Source organism: Macrobrachium nipponense, chromosome 16, assembly GCF_015104395.2.
Source record: "Macrobrachium nipponense isolate FS-2020 chromosome 16, ASM1510439v2, whole genome shotgun sequence".
NCBI lineage: Eukaryota > Metazoa > Arthropoda > Malacostraca > Decapoda > Palaemonidae > Macrobrachium > Macrobrachium nipponense.
In genome coordinates, this window is record NC_087209.1 from 2,415,548 (window position 1) to 2,435,252 (window position 19,705).

General features: G+C 34.9%; 1 protein-coding gene across 1 annotated transcript; it reads right to left on the reverse strand.

The window, feature by feature from the left end:
* Positions 1 to 5,654: 5,654 nt before the first annotated feature.
* LOC135195518 (mucin-2-like) lies at positions 5,655 to 12,116 on the reverse strand. Its single transcript, XM_064221756.1, has 5 exons — positions 12,023 to 12,116; positions 11,495 to 11,544; positions 8,844 to 8,945; positions 6,159 to 6,306; positions 5,655 to 5,994 (listed from the first exon to the last, which is right to left on the reverse strand). Exons 2-5 carry the CDS (start codon positions 11,530 to 11,532, stop codon positions 5,701 to 5,703), a joined length of 582 nt encoding a protein of 193 aa, XP_064077826.1. The 5' UTR covers positions 11,533 to 11,544; positions 12,023 to 12,116; the 3' UTR covers positions 5,655 to 5,700.
* Between the last annotated feature and the right edge of the window lie 7,589 nt (positions 12,117 to 19,705).

Sequence of the window (19,705 nt, forward strand, 5' to 3'; positions counted from 1 at the left end):
CTATTGGGCATTATGTGAATTAGTCTTCCAGAGAGAGAGAGAGAGAGAGAGAGAGAGAGAGAGAGAGAGAGAGAGAGAGAAGAATTGATAACCGCAAAGAATTCTAATAGCACTAGCTTATGAAGACTATATATAACTAACATTTATATATAATTTTAAAATCACCTTGACCCTTCAGGGCTTCACATACGATAAAGAGAATCGAAATAATCGCCGTTAGATTTAACACTGAGAAGAGTAAGAAATCATCTCTTTGGCCTGGCACCGACCGTTATCTCTACGTCTGGGAGTACGTTATCTCTCAGCCTGGAAATGACTGTTATCTCTGCGTCTCAACATAACATTATCTCTCCGCCTGGAATTGACCGTTATCTCTAGATCTGGAAATGAACATTATCTCTGCCTGGAACTGACCGTTACTTGTCAGTCTGGAAATGAAAATTATCTCTCGGTCTGGAACTCACCCTTATCTCTGGGTCTGGAAATTTCTTGTGCATGGAACGTTATCTCTCGGTTTGGAAATTAATGTTATTTCCCAGAAATAAACATTAGATCACGATGCTAGAAATGGAAATCTTTCGTTAATTCCAAAATTCTTGCGCACGAGGGTTACTGGAATCTTTGTTTACGCTATTATTTAATAATCTTTTATATAAGCAAACATGAAACAAATAAGCTTCATCATATAACTTTTTCAAGATAAAACTGGAAAACGAATGAAGACAGAATCTACATGAAAATACGATACATGAACTTTCAACTTACGATTATAATGAAAGAGTGTAGCGTCACAACAATCAGGTTGTAGACACATAACAACCACGCTGTAGAACCGTAACAAAAAGGATGTAGGCCCATTACAACCAGGCTGTAGACACATAACAACCACGCTGTAGGGCCATAACAAACTGGCTGTAGACCCATAACAATCATGCTGTAGGCCCATTACAACCAGGCTGTAGAGTGTAGACCCATAACAAATAGGCTGTAGACCCATAACAAAAAGGGTGTAGACCCATAACAAACAGGCTGTAGACCCATAACAAACAGAATGTAGAGCCACAACAAAAAGGCTTTAGACCCATAACAACCAGACTGTAAACCTATAACAACCAAACTGTAGGTCCATAACAAACAGGTTTTAGACCCATACCAGTCATCGTAATAACACCATATCCCAAAACGTACGCGACAGAATGCTGTGAGCATCTCATAAAACTCTAAACATCTCTACGGACTTAATTCTAGACTTTCGAACATAGGTGCCAAACCCCTCTCAATTCCATAGGTAGGCCGACTGGAAAGGTCACACGCTGGCGGTCAACTTTGACGGTGCCCGTCTTCCAGCGGATTTTCAACTGTAGCGATTAATAAAAAAAAACGGTCTAAGGTTTCCGAGTTAAGGGACAAAATAACATCAAAGTCAAAGGCACGCTTTGAAGCGTTGTCATTCTCTGTTGAAAATGTCGTTGTTGTCAGTACTAGGTGTCCTCTGCGTCTCTGCTCTGCTCCAGAGCAGAAGGAACATTATGGCCCTTGGTGATTGTGTGGATAGGTCTTTAGAGCCTGCAATAGCAATGGGACTGGGTCTAGACGTCGAAGGTAGGTAGGTTCAACATAGTTTGTATGAGTCTTTTCATTGTATTTAGCGCTAAATATTCCAGAGCTTTGCCAACATTGTGGAAGCTTTGTTGACAAAGATTGCGTCTTTGCTTCTGCAGTTTTCTTCGACTTAAATCATTGTGAAAGTTATTAGATCTCTGCCAAGTAATGGGAGGTTCATTAACAAAGATAGTTTTTTTTATTAATTATTTTAATTCAGTATATTAGCGACAAAACTTTTTAAACATCGGCCTAAATATTTTTAAGTGTTGACCAATCTAGTTTTATTCACACGCGTTTTAGCTAAGAATTTCGGATCACGAATAAAAAAAAATTTTAATGAGTGATGAAAAAAAATATTTTTTGGCTTTCTTTTGGTACCAAATAAAGTCTTAAAAACGACGTACTCCTCTTTGTTTCAAGTGGAAATGCTAATTGAGACTTGATATTGTACCTATGATTTCCTTTACATTTTATGGGTGTGATAAGTGAAGAGTAATGTTGATGAATATTGAATATAAAAGTGAAAACAAAATTATGTCAGATGGAACAATAAAGTTTCTGTTCACACAGAGCCTCACATAACAATGTATGTTACGCATAATGCTTTCATATATATATATATATATATATATATATATATATATATATATATATATAACTGTTTTTAGACGGTATTCTGACTAGTCATTTGACCCACAACTTCCGTTCACCAGTCTGTCTGGTGATGAACCATTTATCTCTCTCTCTCTCTCTCTCTCTCTCTCTCTCTCTCTCTCTCTCTCTCTCCTGCTAAACTATATTTAACTCTTCCACAGGAATGTCTTCGTAGCACGAAAGTCATACCTTGAATAATATTTGTTGCTTAAAAATAGAATATTAAAAGTAACTGGCAGCTCAAAGCATTTTCAATTCCGTCACGTTCGCAGCCTGCGGACGTATCTTAAGTTATAGTTGTATAGCTAATAATACAATGTATTTAAATATTCCTCTAGACAACCTTGAGAACACTCAGATAAGTCTCGGAAAACCGAGAGAGAAGAGGAGCGTTTACGTCACTGAATACGTTTGGCAGATGTACGATAACTTCTCGTCGGACGGCAACTCCGGAGAAGAATTATATTTTGTCGAGACAAAAGGTAAGCTTTTATTTATTACGATTGATTGCTGCTTTTACTTATATACTATCTGCTGCTACTGTTGCTGCTTTTCTTATCACTACTGTTGATGCTGTTGAACACTTGTTGTTTACTGCTCGAATATGGAAAAAAAATTCACCTAAGAAGTCTGCACATTTAAGAGCAGAAGTCTTAACTGAGATATTAAATAACAGTATCAAGTGTTAGCAGGATCGACTCCTTTGATAATGTTAAATGTTTTCAAACTAGAATCCTTCGGTAACGTTAAATGTTTGCATGATGGAATCCTTCGGTAACGTTAAATATTGGCATGATGGAATCCTTCGGTAACGTTAAATGTTTGCAAGATGGAATCCTTCGGAACGTTAAATGTTTGCATGGTGGAATCCTTCGGGAACGCTAAATTTGCATGATGGAATCCATTGGTAACGTTAAATGTTTGCAGGATCGAATCCCTTAGTAAGGTTAAATGTTAGCAGAATCGATTCTCTTAGTAGTGTTTAAATGTTAACAGGATCGAATCCTTTGGTAATGTTAAATGTCTGCAGGATCGAACTCCTTAGTAATGTTAAATGTTTGCAGGATCAAATCTTTAAGCAATGTTAAATGTTAACAGATTGAATCCTCTGGTAATGTTAAATGTTAACAGGATCGAATCTCTAAATGTTAAATGGTAACAGGATCGAATCTCTAAATGTTAAATGGTAACAAGATCGAATCTCTTGATGTTAAATGTTATATGGATTGATTCCTCTAATAATGTGAAATGTTTACAGAATCGAAATCCAGCGATCAGAATTTTTTTAGTAATTGAAATCCTATGATGACGTTAAATTTTTGCAGGATCGAAATCCTATGTCAATATATGTTTTAAGGGTCGAAATCCTATGATATTGCACCTTTATAATGATCGAGATCCTACGAAAATGTACCTTTTAAATGATCGAAATCCTACGGTAATGTATCCTTTTTAAGGATCGAAATCCTGTTTTCAACATCATCTTCGAGGTATGACAAAAATAGTTTCTTCTTCTTGAATAGTTAAATGGAAATGACGTTACTTAGCTAAGTTTGAGTTAGTTCGTGGTAGGTTTAAGACGAAGCTAATTTAGTCTCATTCAATGCAGAGTTCGTCTCTTGTCTCGTGAAGGAATTAAGCATTACTTTCTTGAAAATTAATAAGCGTCGCAATCAACAAAGACTGAAGTTTTCCAGGGGACTTCATTGCAACGAAACTCGAGTCCCTTCAGCTGACGGTAAACGACGTCTTCCCCTTCAGGAGAATCTGTGCCGGCTAGCTGCGACGCCCCCAGACGATCTTTCCCTTCAAAGGGCTTTCCCAGGACGGATCTGCACTGTAATATACATGACAGATACTGAACTAAACCATGAAATTCCTTTTTGTAAATTGAACTATACACCAATTAAAACGCATCTCCTAATTAAAAAAAAAAAATCCACACATCAATTAAAATAATTCATTCAAAGGTTAAATTTTTAAGTAGATTTTCATTAATTGATAGTGTTCAATTAATTAACTTACGATTCCCAGGTTGCAACGACTACGCCTGCGCCGACCGGTGTTCGTATATACCCGCTTCCGAACCACGGCACCCCGACTTCCCGCGCGTTCGTGACGACGCTGCTGAAGGAGTTCCTCGACGTTGGAGAAAGAGCCTGCTGAGTCCCTACTGCCTTCGAACCCCTGCAGATCCTCTCCTACGACCGGAGGAACATGGTCGTCCTCAGGATGTTCCGAGAGGTGGTCGCGACGAAGGGCAGATGCCGTTGACGAAGTCAACGGGCAATGGATTCTGACGCCTCGCTTTTATCGATGAGCTATAGTGAAAAAATTAGTATTATGGAGCAATTCGTTCGTGTATTTATGTACAGATATCATGTTCTTCATTATCTTCATTATCGCTAAGATTTCTGATGGCGGACACTTTTCACTATTACTGGAAAATATCTTTTTCTTTCGTTACAAATTATGGTCTCTGAATATCATTTTGCTTTCATTTTCACATAATTATATCTTCGTATAACCTTCACTATTTCCCAAGTGTATTCTTTCGTTTAACCCTGAACTAACACATACACAAATCAATTTACTTACATTTTAATGCATTGTCAATTTTCCAATTTACCTGAGAAATTATTTGGATAGGGTGTTCACTTCAGTGAACCTTAAGAGAAATGTGCTTTATTTATATTTGATGATTTTCATATAAAAGGAACCATTCTCATTATTTTAGAAGTTAGGTAAGCTCAGCTGATAACTTTTTAAAGAAGAGTATTACCTTAAGCACAAAAAGCCCATTACTCTTTTATTGCGCTGTAACAAATATAATTCAAAAGAGCTTCAGACATTTCGTAGATATTTTTCCAGTTCATAGATATTTTTCCAGTCATGAAGCCTTAATAAGCATAGTGGTATTTTACACGAAAGTACCTCTGTAACTTAACATCTTTCTATACGTATACTTAGGTTATTTCTATGACGATTTCAAAGGAGATGCGTCGTATATTTCCAATAATCTAAATTTTATTTACCCTGCATACACATTATATATGAGTATTTCGTTAATAAACATGTAAATAAATAATTACCCGACAATTTCTATTCCCCATTTTAAGGTGTTGAGATATGTCGAAAATGTACCGTAAACAATTTACTAAAATAAATAACTTATTAATTTTAGCAATGACTTTTTTGGGGGGGTCCTTTACTGATAGACAAGTGGAGTGGTCAGGTGTGAATATTCACAGAAGAGGACTGTCTGAGGTCTGCAGAATATATATAATATGCTACACTGATAACAGTCGTTTTCTGAAGGAGCAAAAAACTGCATATCACACAGGGAACAAAACATAATCAAAAGGTACAAAGAATGACAAAAAAAAACAACAACGTGAAGTCATTATAATCATTATTAAAATTGTAAGCAACAACACAGGCTTAGAAAGTGACGGGCTCCTCGCTCGTCATCACGGGGCTCGTCGGCATGGTGGTCGTCGACGGCTCGGGGGTCGTCGACGCAGCGGTCGTCGACGGCTCGGGGGTCGTCGGCGTGGCGGTCGACGGCACGGGGGCCGGCGTCGACAAGTCCGTCGTCGACATGTCGGTCGTCATGTCGGTCGTCGGGACGGGGCACTCGTAGTAGTTGGAGCTGTCGTCGCAACACAGAGGTTGGAGGGTCGTGTCCCCAGAGTCCTCCCAGGTGGTGTTGCAAAGGTTGGAGTAGACGGAGACCTTTAGGGAAATGGGACAGTCAGTGGCGGTCGAATTAGAACAATGGCTGGAGATATTGAGTTATTTACTTCAGTCATCATTATCACAATTGTTATGATGGCGAAGGCCACAAAAGAGGAAGGAACCTTCGAAGGCCACAAAAGACTGCTCGTTCATGCACTCACGAATTCGTCCTCGACGGGGAGTCCCAGCAAGCTGCAGAGGATCTGCCCCACGGGTCCGTCGTCCGTCTCGAAGGAAAGGTCTCCTCCGAAGGTGAGGTCGTCGAACTCGCTCGCACAGTGGCTCTGGCAGGGTTCGTGCTGGTCGCAGCTGTACGGACGAAGGAGTAATGTAATCGAGGGCGGGGAGTAATGTAATCAGACGAGAGCAATGTAGTCGGGGGAGGGAGTCATGTAATCAGACGACAGGAGTAAAGTAATCGAGGGCGGGAGTAATATAATCGAGAAATGGAGTGATGTAATCGGACGAGAGGAGTAACACAATCGTAGTAGGGAATAATGTAATGGGACGAGAGCAATGTAGTCGGGGGAGGGAGTAATGTAATCAGACGAGAGGAGTAAAGTAATTGAGAGCGGGAGTAATATAATCGAGAAATGGAGTGATGTAATCGGACATAGGGGTAATGTTATCGCTAGAGGAAGTAATGTCATCGTCCGCTAGGAGTAATGTAATCGAGGGAGGGAGTAATGTAATCAGACGAGAGGAGTAATGTAATCGAAGGGGGGAAGTAATGAAATCAGACGAGAGGAGTAATGTAATCAAGGAAGGGAGTAATGTAATCAGACGAGAGAAGTAATGTAATCGAGGGAGGGAGTAATGTAATAGACGAGAGGAGTAATGTAATCGAAGGGGGAGTAATGTAATCAGATGACAGGAGTAATGTAATCAAGGGAGGGAGTAATGTAATCAGACGAGGGAAGTAATGTAATCGAGGGAGGGAGTAATGTAATCAGACGAGAGGAGTAATGTAATAGAAGGGGGGAGTAATGTAATCAGATGAGAGGAGTAATGTAATCAAGGGAGGGAGTAATGTAATCAGACGAGAGAAGTAATGCAATCGAGGGAGTAATGTAATCAGACGAGAGGAGTAATGTAATTGAAGGGGGGAGTAATGTAATCAGATGAGAGGAGTAATGTAATCGAGGGGAGGGAGTAATGTAATCAGACGAGAGGAGTAATGTAATCAAGGGAGGGAGTAATGTAATCAAACAAGAGAAGTAATGTAATCAAGGGAGGGAGTAATGTAATCAGACGAGAGGAGTAATGTAATCAAGGGCAGGAGTAATGTAATCGAAAGGTGGAGAGATGTAATTGGAAGAGAGGAGTAATGTAATTGCAAGAGGAATTAATGTCATTGGCCGCTAGGAGTAATGTAATCGAGGGAGCTAGTAATGTAATCAGATGCGAGGAGTAATGTACACTGGGAGGGAGTAATGTATTTGGAAAAGAGGAATAATGCAACCGATGGAGGGAGAGATGTAATCGGATGAAGAGTAGTAATGTAATCGAGAGATGGAGTGCTGTAATCGGAAAAGAGGAGTCATGTAATCTAGGGGCAGGAGTAATGTAATCGGACGAGAGGAGTAATGTAACCGAGGGAAGGAGAAATCGGACGAGAGAAGTAATGTAATTGTGAGAGGAAGTAATGTAATTGGACAAGAGGCGTAATGTAACCGAGGGAAGGAGAAATCGGACGAGAGGAGTAATGTAATTGTGAGAGTAAGTGATGTAATTGAACAAGAGGCGTAATGTAACCGAGGGAAGGAGAAATCGGACGAGAAGAGTAATGTAATTGTGAGAGGAAGTAATGTAATTGGACAAAAGGCGTAATGTAACCGAGGGAAGGAGAAATCGGACGAGAGGAGTAAAATGTCAATTGTAGAGGAAGTAATGTAATTGGACAAGAGGCGTAATGTAACCGAGGGAAGGAGAAATCGGACGAGAGAAATCGGAAGAGAGAAGTAATGTAATTGTGAGAGGAAGTAATGTAATTTTGGACCAAGAAGGCGGTAATGTAACCGAAGTGAATGGGACGACGAGAAGGAGTAATGTAATCGAGGGAGGGAGTAATGTAATCAGACAAGATGAGTCATGTAATCGAGGGAGGGAGTAATGTAATAGGATGGAAGAGTAAAGAAATCAAAGGAGGAAGTAATGTAATGGGGGGAGGGGGAGATGATCTAATTGGGTGAGGGAGTAATGTAATATAATTGAGGGAGGGAGTACCATAATCAGACTACGAAGTAATGTAATAAGATGGAAGAGTAATGTAATCGGAAAAGGGAGTAACGTAATGCGGTAGGCAAGAGGAGTAATATAACTGGACCGAGGTAATGTAACTGGACCCAGGAGTGATGTAACTGAACCGAGGAGTGATGTAATCCGGGCGAAAGGAGTGATGTAATCGGACGAAAGAGTAATGTAATAGATGGTGCAATATAAACGAGTGGGACGAGCACGGTAATCAAACAATGAAGTAATATAATCGAAGGGAATGGTATAAGACGTGAAATTCAAGCTTCCAAAGAATATTATGGTGATCATTGGCAGGAAGTAAGAGGAGGTAAAGGTTAAATACAGAAAGAAGAAATTAAGTACTAAAAAAAGAAAAAAATCGATTGACAAATTAACAAAATCGTGCAACTATAACTATTAAAATGTAAGGATAATTGTATTAGGGTAGTGATTGTAATGCATCTTCGCCTGAGCTTTCAAAATTCCAGCTGCACAACATCGTCAGGGAGACTGTAGGGTGATATACTGGTAGTGACGGTCATAGTAGCAGTAGGAATATTCATTCATTTCAGGATAATAGTAGTAGTGCGGGTCGGTCATTCATTACTTACAAGTTGACATACTCGGTGGGAAGGTCAGTGAGGAGAACATCAGTTCCGTTGATGTTTATAAACACTGCACACTCACATGGGGCGTCGTGCTGGGCTGTGGCTCTGCAGTGGGTATAATAAACGCTTTATTCCCCTGGTTCTGGAGATGGAAATTAAGATCTGAAGAAGGGAAAATAAGATCTGAAGAAGGGAAAATAAGATCTCCAGAAGGGATATATGATCTAAAGGGAAAATGAGATCTGAGGAAGGTAAACAAGATTCGAGAAGGGAAAACAAGATCTGAAGGGAAAATAAGATCTGCAGAAGGGAAATAAGATCTGAAGGGAAAATAAGATCTGCAGATGGAAAATAAGATCTGGAGAAGGGAAAATAAGAACTGAAGAGGGGAAAATAAGATCTGAAGAGAAAATAAGATCCGAAGAAAGGAATAGGATCTGAAGGGAAAGTAAGATCTGAAGGGAAAATAAGATCTGCAGAAGGTAAATAAGATCCGAAGAAGGGAAATAAGATCTGGAGTGAAAATTAGATCTGCAGAAGGAAAATAATATCTGAAGAAGGGAAAATAAGAAATGAAGAAAGGAAAATACGATCTGAAGAAGGAAAATAAGATCTGAAGAAGAGAAAATGAGTAAAATCTAAGATCGAAGAAAATAAGATCTGAAGAAGAGAAAATGAGATCCGAAGAAGGGAAATAAGATCTGAAGAAGGAAAATAAGATCTGAAGAAGAGAAAATGAGATCCAAAGAAGTGAAATAAGATCTGAAGAAGAAAAATAAGATCTGAGGAAGAGAAAATGAGATCCGAAGAAGGGAAATAAGATCTAAAGAAGAGAAAATGAGATCCGAAGAAGGGAAATAAGATCTGAAGAAGGGAAATAATCGAAGAAGGAAAATGATCCGAAGAAGGGAAATAAGATCTGAAGAAGGAAAATAAGATCTGAAGAAGAGAAAATGAGATCCAAAGAAGGGAAATAAGATCTGAAGAAGGGAAATAAGATCTGAAGAAGAGAAAATGAGATCCGAAGAAGGGAAATAAGATCTGAAGAAGGGAAATAAGATCTGAAGAAAGAAAATAAGATCTGTAGAAGAGAAAATGAGATCCGAAGAAGGGAAATAAGATCTGAAGAAGGGAAATAAGATCTGAGGAATGTAAATAAGATCTGAAGAAGGGAAAATATGATCTGAAGAAGGGAAATAAGATCTGAAGAAGGGAAAATATGATCTGAAGAAGGGAAATAAGATCTGAAGAAGGGAAAATAAGATTGCAGAAGGTAAATAAGATCTGAAGAGAAATAAGATCCGAAAAGGGGAGATAAGATTTGAAGAAGGAAACTAAGATCTAGAAAGCTGAAGGTAGGAAAATAAAATCTGAAGAAACGAAATAAGGTTTAACATCTGAAGAAAATAAGTTTTGATGAAGGAAGCTAAAATCTAAAAAAAAAAAAAAAAAAAAAAGGAAATTAATAATTAAGGGAAAATAAATTTTGAAGAAAAATAAGATCTTCAAAATGGAAAATAGGTTTCGAAAAATAAATATAAGTTTTAATGAAGAAAATAGGTTATAACGAGAGAAAATAAGTTCTGAAAGAAGAAAAATGAGTTATGAGGAAGAGAAATAAGATATAAAGAAATACGATCTAGGGAAAGGAAATTAAGATCTGAAGAATAAAAACACGATCTAGGGAAGAAAATTGCGATATGAAGAATAAAAATACGATCTAGAGAAGGAAATTTAGGTCCAGAAGAATAAAAATACGATCTAGAGAAGGAAATTAAGATCTGAAGAATAAAAATACGATCTAGGGAAGGAAATTACGATCTGCAGAATAAAAATACGATCTAGGGAAGGAAATTACGATCTGAAGACTAAAAATACGATCTAGGGAAGGAAATTACGATCTGGAGAATAAAAATACGATCTAGGGAAGGAAATTACGATCTGAAGAATAAAAATACGATCTAGGGAAGGAAATTTAGGTCAGAAGAATATAAATACTATCTAGGGAAGAAAACTAATATATGAAAAATAAAAAATAAAAACCTTTGAAGAAAGATAACAAGACTTAAAGGATCATTTTCACTGCACAAAAACATCATTAGATATCATGTCTCACTGACATGGCATAATTGCTAAAATGTTTTCCGCTAATGTGTCTGTAGACACCTAAAAGAAAGTTAGCACTAAAGAATTTCAATATTTCTATCGCTGAATGTGTGCTTTGACACTGAAAGAAAGTTAGCACTATAGATTTGCCTGATTTTCTATCGTGGATATCATCTTAAGAAACTCATTTTGTTTTTGTGGCAGAAATGAGACGACTGATAAAAGGAAGGTTTGCCCTTCGTCATCCATGAGACTGGTTGCATATATTTTATTATAAATATTATTTAAACTTTTTTTTTTCTCTCTCTCATTTTTTGCCATAGACATTTCTGGGTATTAAAATTAGCTAATTTGAACTAACTTGAGATTCTATTGATTAATCTACCTGCGTATCTAAATTATATATATTATATATATATATTATTATTATATATATATAATATATATTATATATAATATATATATATATATACAAATTATTATATTATATTTATATATATTATATATATATATAATATTATATATAAATAAGATAAAAATGTACTTACAGAGCCACCAACAGAGAAAGTGCCAGATATGCAATCATATCGAATTCGATCTGAAAAGAAAGGTAGAGCATTGAGGATAATAATAATAATAATACTAATAATTAATCATAATAATAATAATAATAATAATAATAATAATAATAATATAATATAATCACGCCTGTATGATGGTAACTATACACACACACACACACACACACACACACACACATATATATATATATATATATATATATATATATATATATATATATATATAACGTATATATATTGTCGAGGCACAAATTTTCGTGCCTCGACAAAATCTTGCTGAAGGACGAAAGCGCTCGGCTACGAATTTCTGCCTATTATTTTTCCTGTGGTATTCACTTATATCATGAAGTCACGTGCATCTACTGTGATTTTTTTAAGCATATGTACATATAAATATATAAATATAGTTGTATATATACTATATATATATATATATATATATATATATATATATATATAAATATATATATTTATATAGTTACGCGACTGTTTCACCTTTCGTTGTCCAATGCAGACCACGTTGATGAAGCAAGGGCATGCAGTTTTATATAAATAGGTCTGCCTCACCTGCAAAAAAAAGAGGTTGAAAAAGCCCCAAGAACGTGGGAAAAGACATGCCAGGTGTCTTTTTTTGGTAAACAAACAATAAAAACTCTGTTTCATTATTTAAAGGTCATACTGTTTATTTACATAAGGGCTCTTCCAGTGGAAAAATGCCTCCGGTGTTACGCAGTGCATCAAGATAAAGTTGTATGAGAAAAGTGATGTTTTTTCCTGGTTCTCTTAGTTTTTATTTTATTTTTTAATGACTCTTTCCTCTAAAAATCCCCCTTTTTGAAAAGATTTAAAATTTTTATTCTTTATAAAAAATATTATTATTATTATTATTATTATTATTATTATTGTTGTTGTTGTTAACAAACTCTTTCATCTCCATCAACCAGTTTTTTTATTCGATTTATATTTATTTTTCTATTCTTGTTCATTTTGTTTCTTACTTTCTTCATCTGGGAGGAATTTCTTTTCTACTCCTTTTTATTCCATATCCTTTCCTTACATTTTTGTCCTTCTCAATATTTATGAAAAAGGAAAAATTCCACCATTTACCTAATATATATATATATATATATATATATATATATATATATATATATATAAAATGCCAATTAGATATAGGGGTGTGCCTCTTTCTTGCAGCTTCAGTAAGTTCCAATGTAAAGCTCGCGCTATCGTGAATTCGTGCAGCTCGAAGATTGAGGTATTTCTGTATGTATATATATATATATATATATATATATATATATATATATATATATATATACATATATATATATATATATATATATATATATACAGTAATACCTCAATCTTACGCTATTCGAGCTGCACGAATTCACGATAGCGCGAGCTTTACATTGGAACTTACTGAAGCTGCAAGAAAGAGGCACACCCCTATATCTAATTGGCATTTTACATTGCTGGTTCTCCACACAGCAATTCTGTGTCAAATGGGGTAACGTATTATCGTACACCTTCGGCTCCCTAAACCAGCTTCGGCAAGGGGGCATTCTCTCTCCATACTTGTTTAATACGTACACAGATGCCTGGAATGTCAAATTGAACTCACTCCCAATTGGTTGCACTGTCAATGAAACAATTATAAACAACCTCTGTTACGCTGATTATATGGTTCTGATTTCCCCATCAGTGCAAGTTCTCCGACTCATCGACACTTGCCGCCAATATGCAGAGGAATTTTGTATAATTTACAACGAAACCAAGACCCAGTGCATGTCGCTGCTCCCGAGATCGCTTAAGCATATTGCAGAACCACAAATTTTCCTCGGAAACCATCGGCTGGAATTTGTGCACGAATTTCCGTATTTAGGTCACATTACCACCGACGACCTAAAAGATACGGCAGACATTGAACAGAGGCGTCGTAAGCTATGCACAACTGGCAACATGATTGCAAGGAGGTTTGCCTTCTGTCACCGAGACGTGAAACTGCTGCTCTTCCGCTCGTACTGCTACAGTATCTATGGGTGCTCTCTCTGGACGAACTCTACTCGAGAGACCATGAGACGTATCACTGTTGTGCACAATGATTTTGAGACGCCTCACAAACACTCCCCGCTACCACTCCGCCACACAGATGTTCATAGAAAACAACCGGGACAATTGAAAAATCATTGTAAGGCGAACAATGTCCAGTCTGGTAACCCGAGTGAGAAACAGCAGCAACTCGCTCATACAAAGCATCCTAAGGAGTGAAGCAAGAAGAAGATCTAAATTGTAGGAAAGACGGGCCTTTGTCCCTTTAGGGGACAAAGGCCCCTAAAGGACTTAATCTCTGTATTGGCAAGATGTCATCTGCAGATCCTGTCATTATTATTATATTTATTGGTGATATTTTACTTTTTCATTATTACTGTGAATACTATCAGGTTAAAGTATTTTTACATTCAATTTTCGTGTTTAGCTCTCTGGACCTGACTACTGTAACCACCCAAGGTCTCTAGATGAAATCTAAGTTATATAATCTGAGAACTAACTGGTATAACTCTCAATGCATTTTTTTCTCTCACCAATATTACTACTGTTATTATCAGTATTATGATTACTATCTTTTATGCTACCTCAGCTATTGGGTGGATAAGTGCTGATTATTCATTTTTCTTATCATGTATCTAGATTGTGTATGTTACTGTCTGCATTTTGTATATTCTATGTATATGGCCCTGAGCTGAAATAAAGGATATTATTATTATTATTATTGTTATTATTATTATTAATTATCATAAACCGTTTTTCACAAACACAAACATTTGCGAATTCTCGAGAAACCCTGCAAAAGTGTTTGTTTAATTTTTGATGTAATTTATAGGTTTTCAAGCTTTTATGTATAAATTGAATAACATTAAATAATTAAAATAATAATTCGCTCTCTCTCCCTTTTACTGAGATGAGCGAATATTTATGGTACAGGTATGGCGTTTATTAATATTTTCAAATATCAATGATAATATAATTTTAATTACAAAATTTATGTGATAGTATTTTTAAAAAGCAAAATATCCTTTCATTCATCTTTTGTTTAACTGCAAGAGAAGTTCAAGGCCAGAGCTGTCAAATATGTCAATTTAATGTGACAGGTTGGGCAGTGTTGCATTAGCAGGTCAGTGGATTCTTGCAATTCTCTCTCACTCTTTCTCTTTGTCTCTGTCTCCGTAATAATTCGAAATAATTTCACTCTCTTAGTTAGAAGTAGATAGTTTTAAATTGATCTAATTTTACCTTAGCCTTCCAGAACAGTAAGTGTCCCGTTCTAAAACGTAGACACAAAACTAAGAGTTGTATTAGTCCGAATAGAACACTGTTTGCTGGAAAGGGATTTCAGGACAGAGAAAGAATAAGTTCTTTAAAACGAGGTTGAGAAGATTTCTAAAAATAGATTGATTGGAAGGGGGATAGAAGAGAGAAATGGTACATGTAATCTTCACACACTACAATATTTTTACCAACTATTTGTTTCTTTTTTTAAAGGGTAATGTGTCAAGCTAACTTGTAAATTCAATTACGACAACTTTAATTTAATTTAAAAGTTATCTTAATACCTGGGGAGCATGATTGGGGTCATATTTAGTGTTCTAACTCTAGAAATAAGCATTTATTAGCATTTTAAGAGACTGTGTCAAACTTACGCGAGGTGTTGTCTGGAGTCTACAGACTGAGGTATTACTGTGTATGTATATATATATATATATATATATATATATATATATATATATATATATATATATATAATCTGAAAATGAGCCTTCTAGCAAAAGGATGAACTTGAAAATTATCTAGATCAATCCCTTATAACAATAACATATCATTTCTCAGGGAAGACTAGGGAAGGAAACAAAATATCAAGGCACTATTTTAACACTCTCAACAGCTGTTCAAGACTTACAAAAAATAAAGATAAAAAAAATAACAACTTTGCACACTGCTTCAAGATTCCCACGCAATTCATGTTAAAGGAAATTCCTAGTTTTTCAACCTTCTTTTAATTTTTTTTTTTTTTTTTTTTTGCTTGCTCTCCGATTAGCGGCAGTTGGTTTTCTCCTTCTTCATCTTCTTGAGTGAGAACGTCTCTCGTAATTACTGGGAGATAAGCGGCATAGATTATTAAGTTATATGACAGTAAAATCTTACTTACGTAAATATAACATTCTTTTTGGGAGGGGGGGATGCTACTGTTAAAATAATATTCATTAATTAATTATTTACTTATTAGTTAATTTTGATTTAATATTAACATTTTATTATTTAAATACTATTATTATTAATTTATAATTGACAGTAAACCTTAGTTTACGTAAAATATACATAATAATATATTAATAAGTATATACATAATATTAATAATATATTATATTATATATATATATATTATATTATTATATCTATTATTATAATATATATATTAATATTATATATCGTATGTATATAATATTATAATTATTCTATATATATATTATATATTATATATATGGAGGGGAATGTTAGTTTTGAACTAATATTTCATAATTAATTATTTATTATTATTATTTTGTTATATTATTCATATTATATTATTTTTCTATTGAGGGGGAATTGGTTTAGTTTTTAACATTAATTATTTTATCGAATTAATATTATTATTATTATTTATTTAATTGTTATCATTATTAAAATTATTTATTGATTATTATTAAAATTATTTTATTATTATTATTTATTATTATTAATCGTACTATTATTATTATTAATTATAATTGACAGAAAACCTTAGTTACGTAAATATACATAACATAATATATACGTATTATAAGTAAATATATTATATTATAATATATATAATACATACATACATATATAATATATATATATATATATATATACTTATATATATATATGTATATATATATTATATATGGGTAATATGGGTTAGGGGATTTATTTTAATAATATTCATAATGAAAGGTTGACAAAAGCTCAGTAACGAATTATTTATTATTATTATTATTATTATTATTAATTATTATTATCATTATTATTATTATTATTATTTTATTATTATTATTCAATTGGCAAGGAATCAGAGTTACTTTTTAAAATAATATTTGCAATAAAAGTTTATGACAAACTCAGTAGCCGAGGGTAATTTTTTTGCGATTATTACCATTATTATAATAATTTTGTGGAAAACCATTAAAAAAAGATATGAGCATTAAAAGTGAAAAACAACACGCTTCGTGGCTGAGGGTATTACTATTGTTACCAGCGCCCACCTGGCTTTTCTAGATGACCACCCATCCAAGTACTGATCAGACGCAAACTATTGGTGGTGAGGAAGGTAGAAAGTTGAATGGTGTGTCAGACGATAAAAATTGCGCGCACACCAGAGCAGTAGCTCTCGATGGAGTCTTAGTAGGAGTAGTATAAAGTAATAAATAATAATAATGATAATAATAATAATAAATAACTAATAATAATAACTAATAATAATAATAATAATAATAATAATAATAATAATAAGTGATGTTATTTTTAACATGTGATTCGAAAGGAAAAACTATCGAATAAAATCTCCGGAGAAGGTGGGTTTTTTGTAATACCTAAAAGTAGAATTTAAAAAAAAAAGAAAAAAAAAAAGCGAAACAAAAATTTAAAAAAACATTAAAATATTTTATTAAAAAGAAACTTTTTTGTAATACCTAAAAGCAGAATTAGAAAAAAAATATAGGAAAAAAATTAAATCGAAACAAAAATAAAAAAATAAAAATTTTTTTAAACTCCGAAATAGAAAAAAATTATTTTTTTTTTAACTAACAATTGCCAACCACATTCAATTCCCACGGGTGTGCGAATTCAACCTGACACGTGTCTAAACGAACCAGGCTTCTTTCTTGCTTGCTAGAACCAGAACAGGCCGCAGATGTTATGAATCTCACACTTATAGATGTGTTTTTCCTTTTATTTATAGTATCTACTTATTTTTATCTATTTTTTGTCTCTGAGAGTACACGCAGCGTGTAGAAAGCAGTGTTGTCGAAACAGTCGCCTCAGGTTGTATAATAAGGGAACGTGCGTTCAAGAGAACTCTCGAGCTTACTCGGGGAGTAAGCGTACTTTGTTGTTGTTGTGTTGTTGTTGATCTTGCTGAGAGGGGGTTAGGAAAGGTCAATGGAAAAGCCTAAAAAAGGTCTGAAAAAGGTGTTTCGCGTTGAGCTAGAGATACAGGAATTTTAGGATAGGATATTTATAACGTATTTATTTTCTTTCTTTTTTCTTTCTTTGTATGGTGTTTTTACGTTGCATGGAACCAGTGGTTATTCAGCAACGGGACCAACGGCTTGTCATGACTTCCGAACCACGTCGAGAGTGAACTTCTATCAACAGAAATACACATCTCTAACACCTCAATGGAATGCCCGAGAATCGAACTCGCGGGTAACGAGGTGGCAGGTCAATACCATACCGACCACGCCACTGAGGTGCTTAATTTATTTATTTGAACGAAAATGTAAAAAATGAATAATGTGCATGTTACACAGTACAGAAAAATTATTTCTTATGAAATATAGCGTATTTCTTTTAATTTCGTTGGTGAAACAAGGCTCTATTTGACCGCAGATTTTAGCACGTTTTAATTTAACGTTAAAAGTTAGGAATATAATGTTTACAACTTACGCGTGAGGGGAAAATCTTCCACGCTTTCCAAGTAAGCTGGAGGTTGGATCATGCCTTGTTTAATTTACTACTCATTAATACTGAATATATATACTTTGATAATTATATTAGATTTTTCAGGTCCTGACTTTAAATTCAAGAGACGTAAGTTACCGTAGATGTGGCGATTAAACGAAGTCTGAATATTACACTTCAAAACAAAATCTTTCGTGAATAGAATAGATTTGAATTGAATATAAAATTTGGGCCAAAGGCCAAGCGCTGGGACCAATGAGGTCATTCAGCGCCGAAACGGAAATTGATAGAAAAATTTGAAAGGTGTACCAGGAGGAAAACCTCGAAGCAGCTACACTATAAATCAACTGTTAGGAGATGGTGAAAAGTAATGGAAGAAAGGGAATATGAAAGGAGGTACAGTAAAAGGAACGAAAGGGGTTGCAGCTTGGGGCCGAAGGGACGCTGCAGAGAACCTTAAGTAATGCTTACAGTGCACCGCATGAGGTGCACTGATGGTTCTACCTCACTGCGGGGACTCTTGAAATATGCGCAATAATTATACTGTTATTGGTAAAGAAATCCACGATGATATCACTGTAAATATATATATATATATATATATATATATATATATATATATATATATATATATATATATATATATATATATACATACACATGGTGTCCATAAAGTCCCAGTACCATTCGAGCAATAAATACCTGTAATGGTACTGGGACTTTATGGACACCCTGTATGTGTATGTGTGTATATATATATATATATATATATATATATATATATATATATATATATATATATATATATATATAGTATGCATATATATTATATATATATATATAATATATGTATATAAGCAGATAAATTTACACTGACATCATTACGGATTTCTTCATTATTATTACGTATTATTAATAGCTCTGTTTAATCCAGCCTTAACGTTAATACTTACAATATCGTTGCTATCAGGCCTCTTATCAGTGCAGCCTCTATCGACAACGGCCGTGTCTGCAGGAACCTTATCCTTATCTTCCAGAAATCAGAAATGCTTATCCACCTGCCGTTGGACTGGAATTTCTGTCTGGAAAAATGATAAAACTGCATCGCGAACAAACAGCGAACTGAATCTTCATTTGTTAACATTATTATTATCTTTATTATCATTGTTACCAAAATAATACTTACATTGGAATTTTCAACATCCATATATTTTCCATCGTTATTTATTATACGAGCCTGATGGCATGTCACTCTGCGCTGGAACCAGGCGCTGCCCGTCACGTCTCCCTTACCTACCACACCCCCACCCAGGGAGGACAAACAGGTTTGCAGCAACAGTGGCGATTCTAGGGGGAGGGGGGGGGGCAGCTGCCCTCCCAGATTTTGGCCATGCCCCTGTTTGGCCCCCCACTTTTATAATTAAAATCTATATAAAA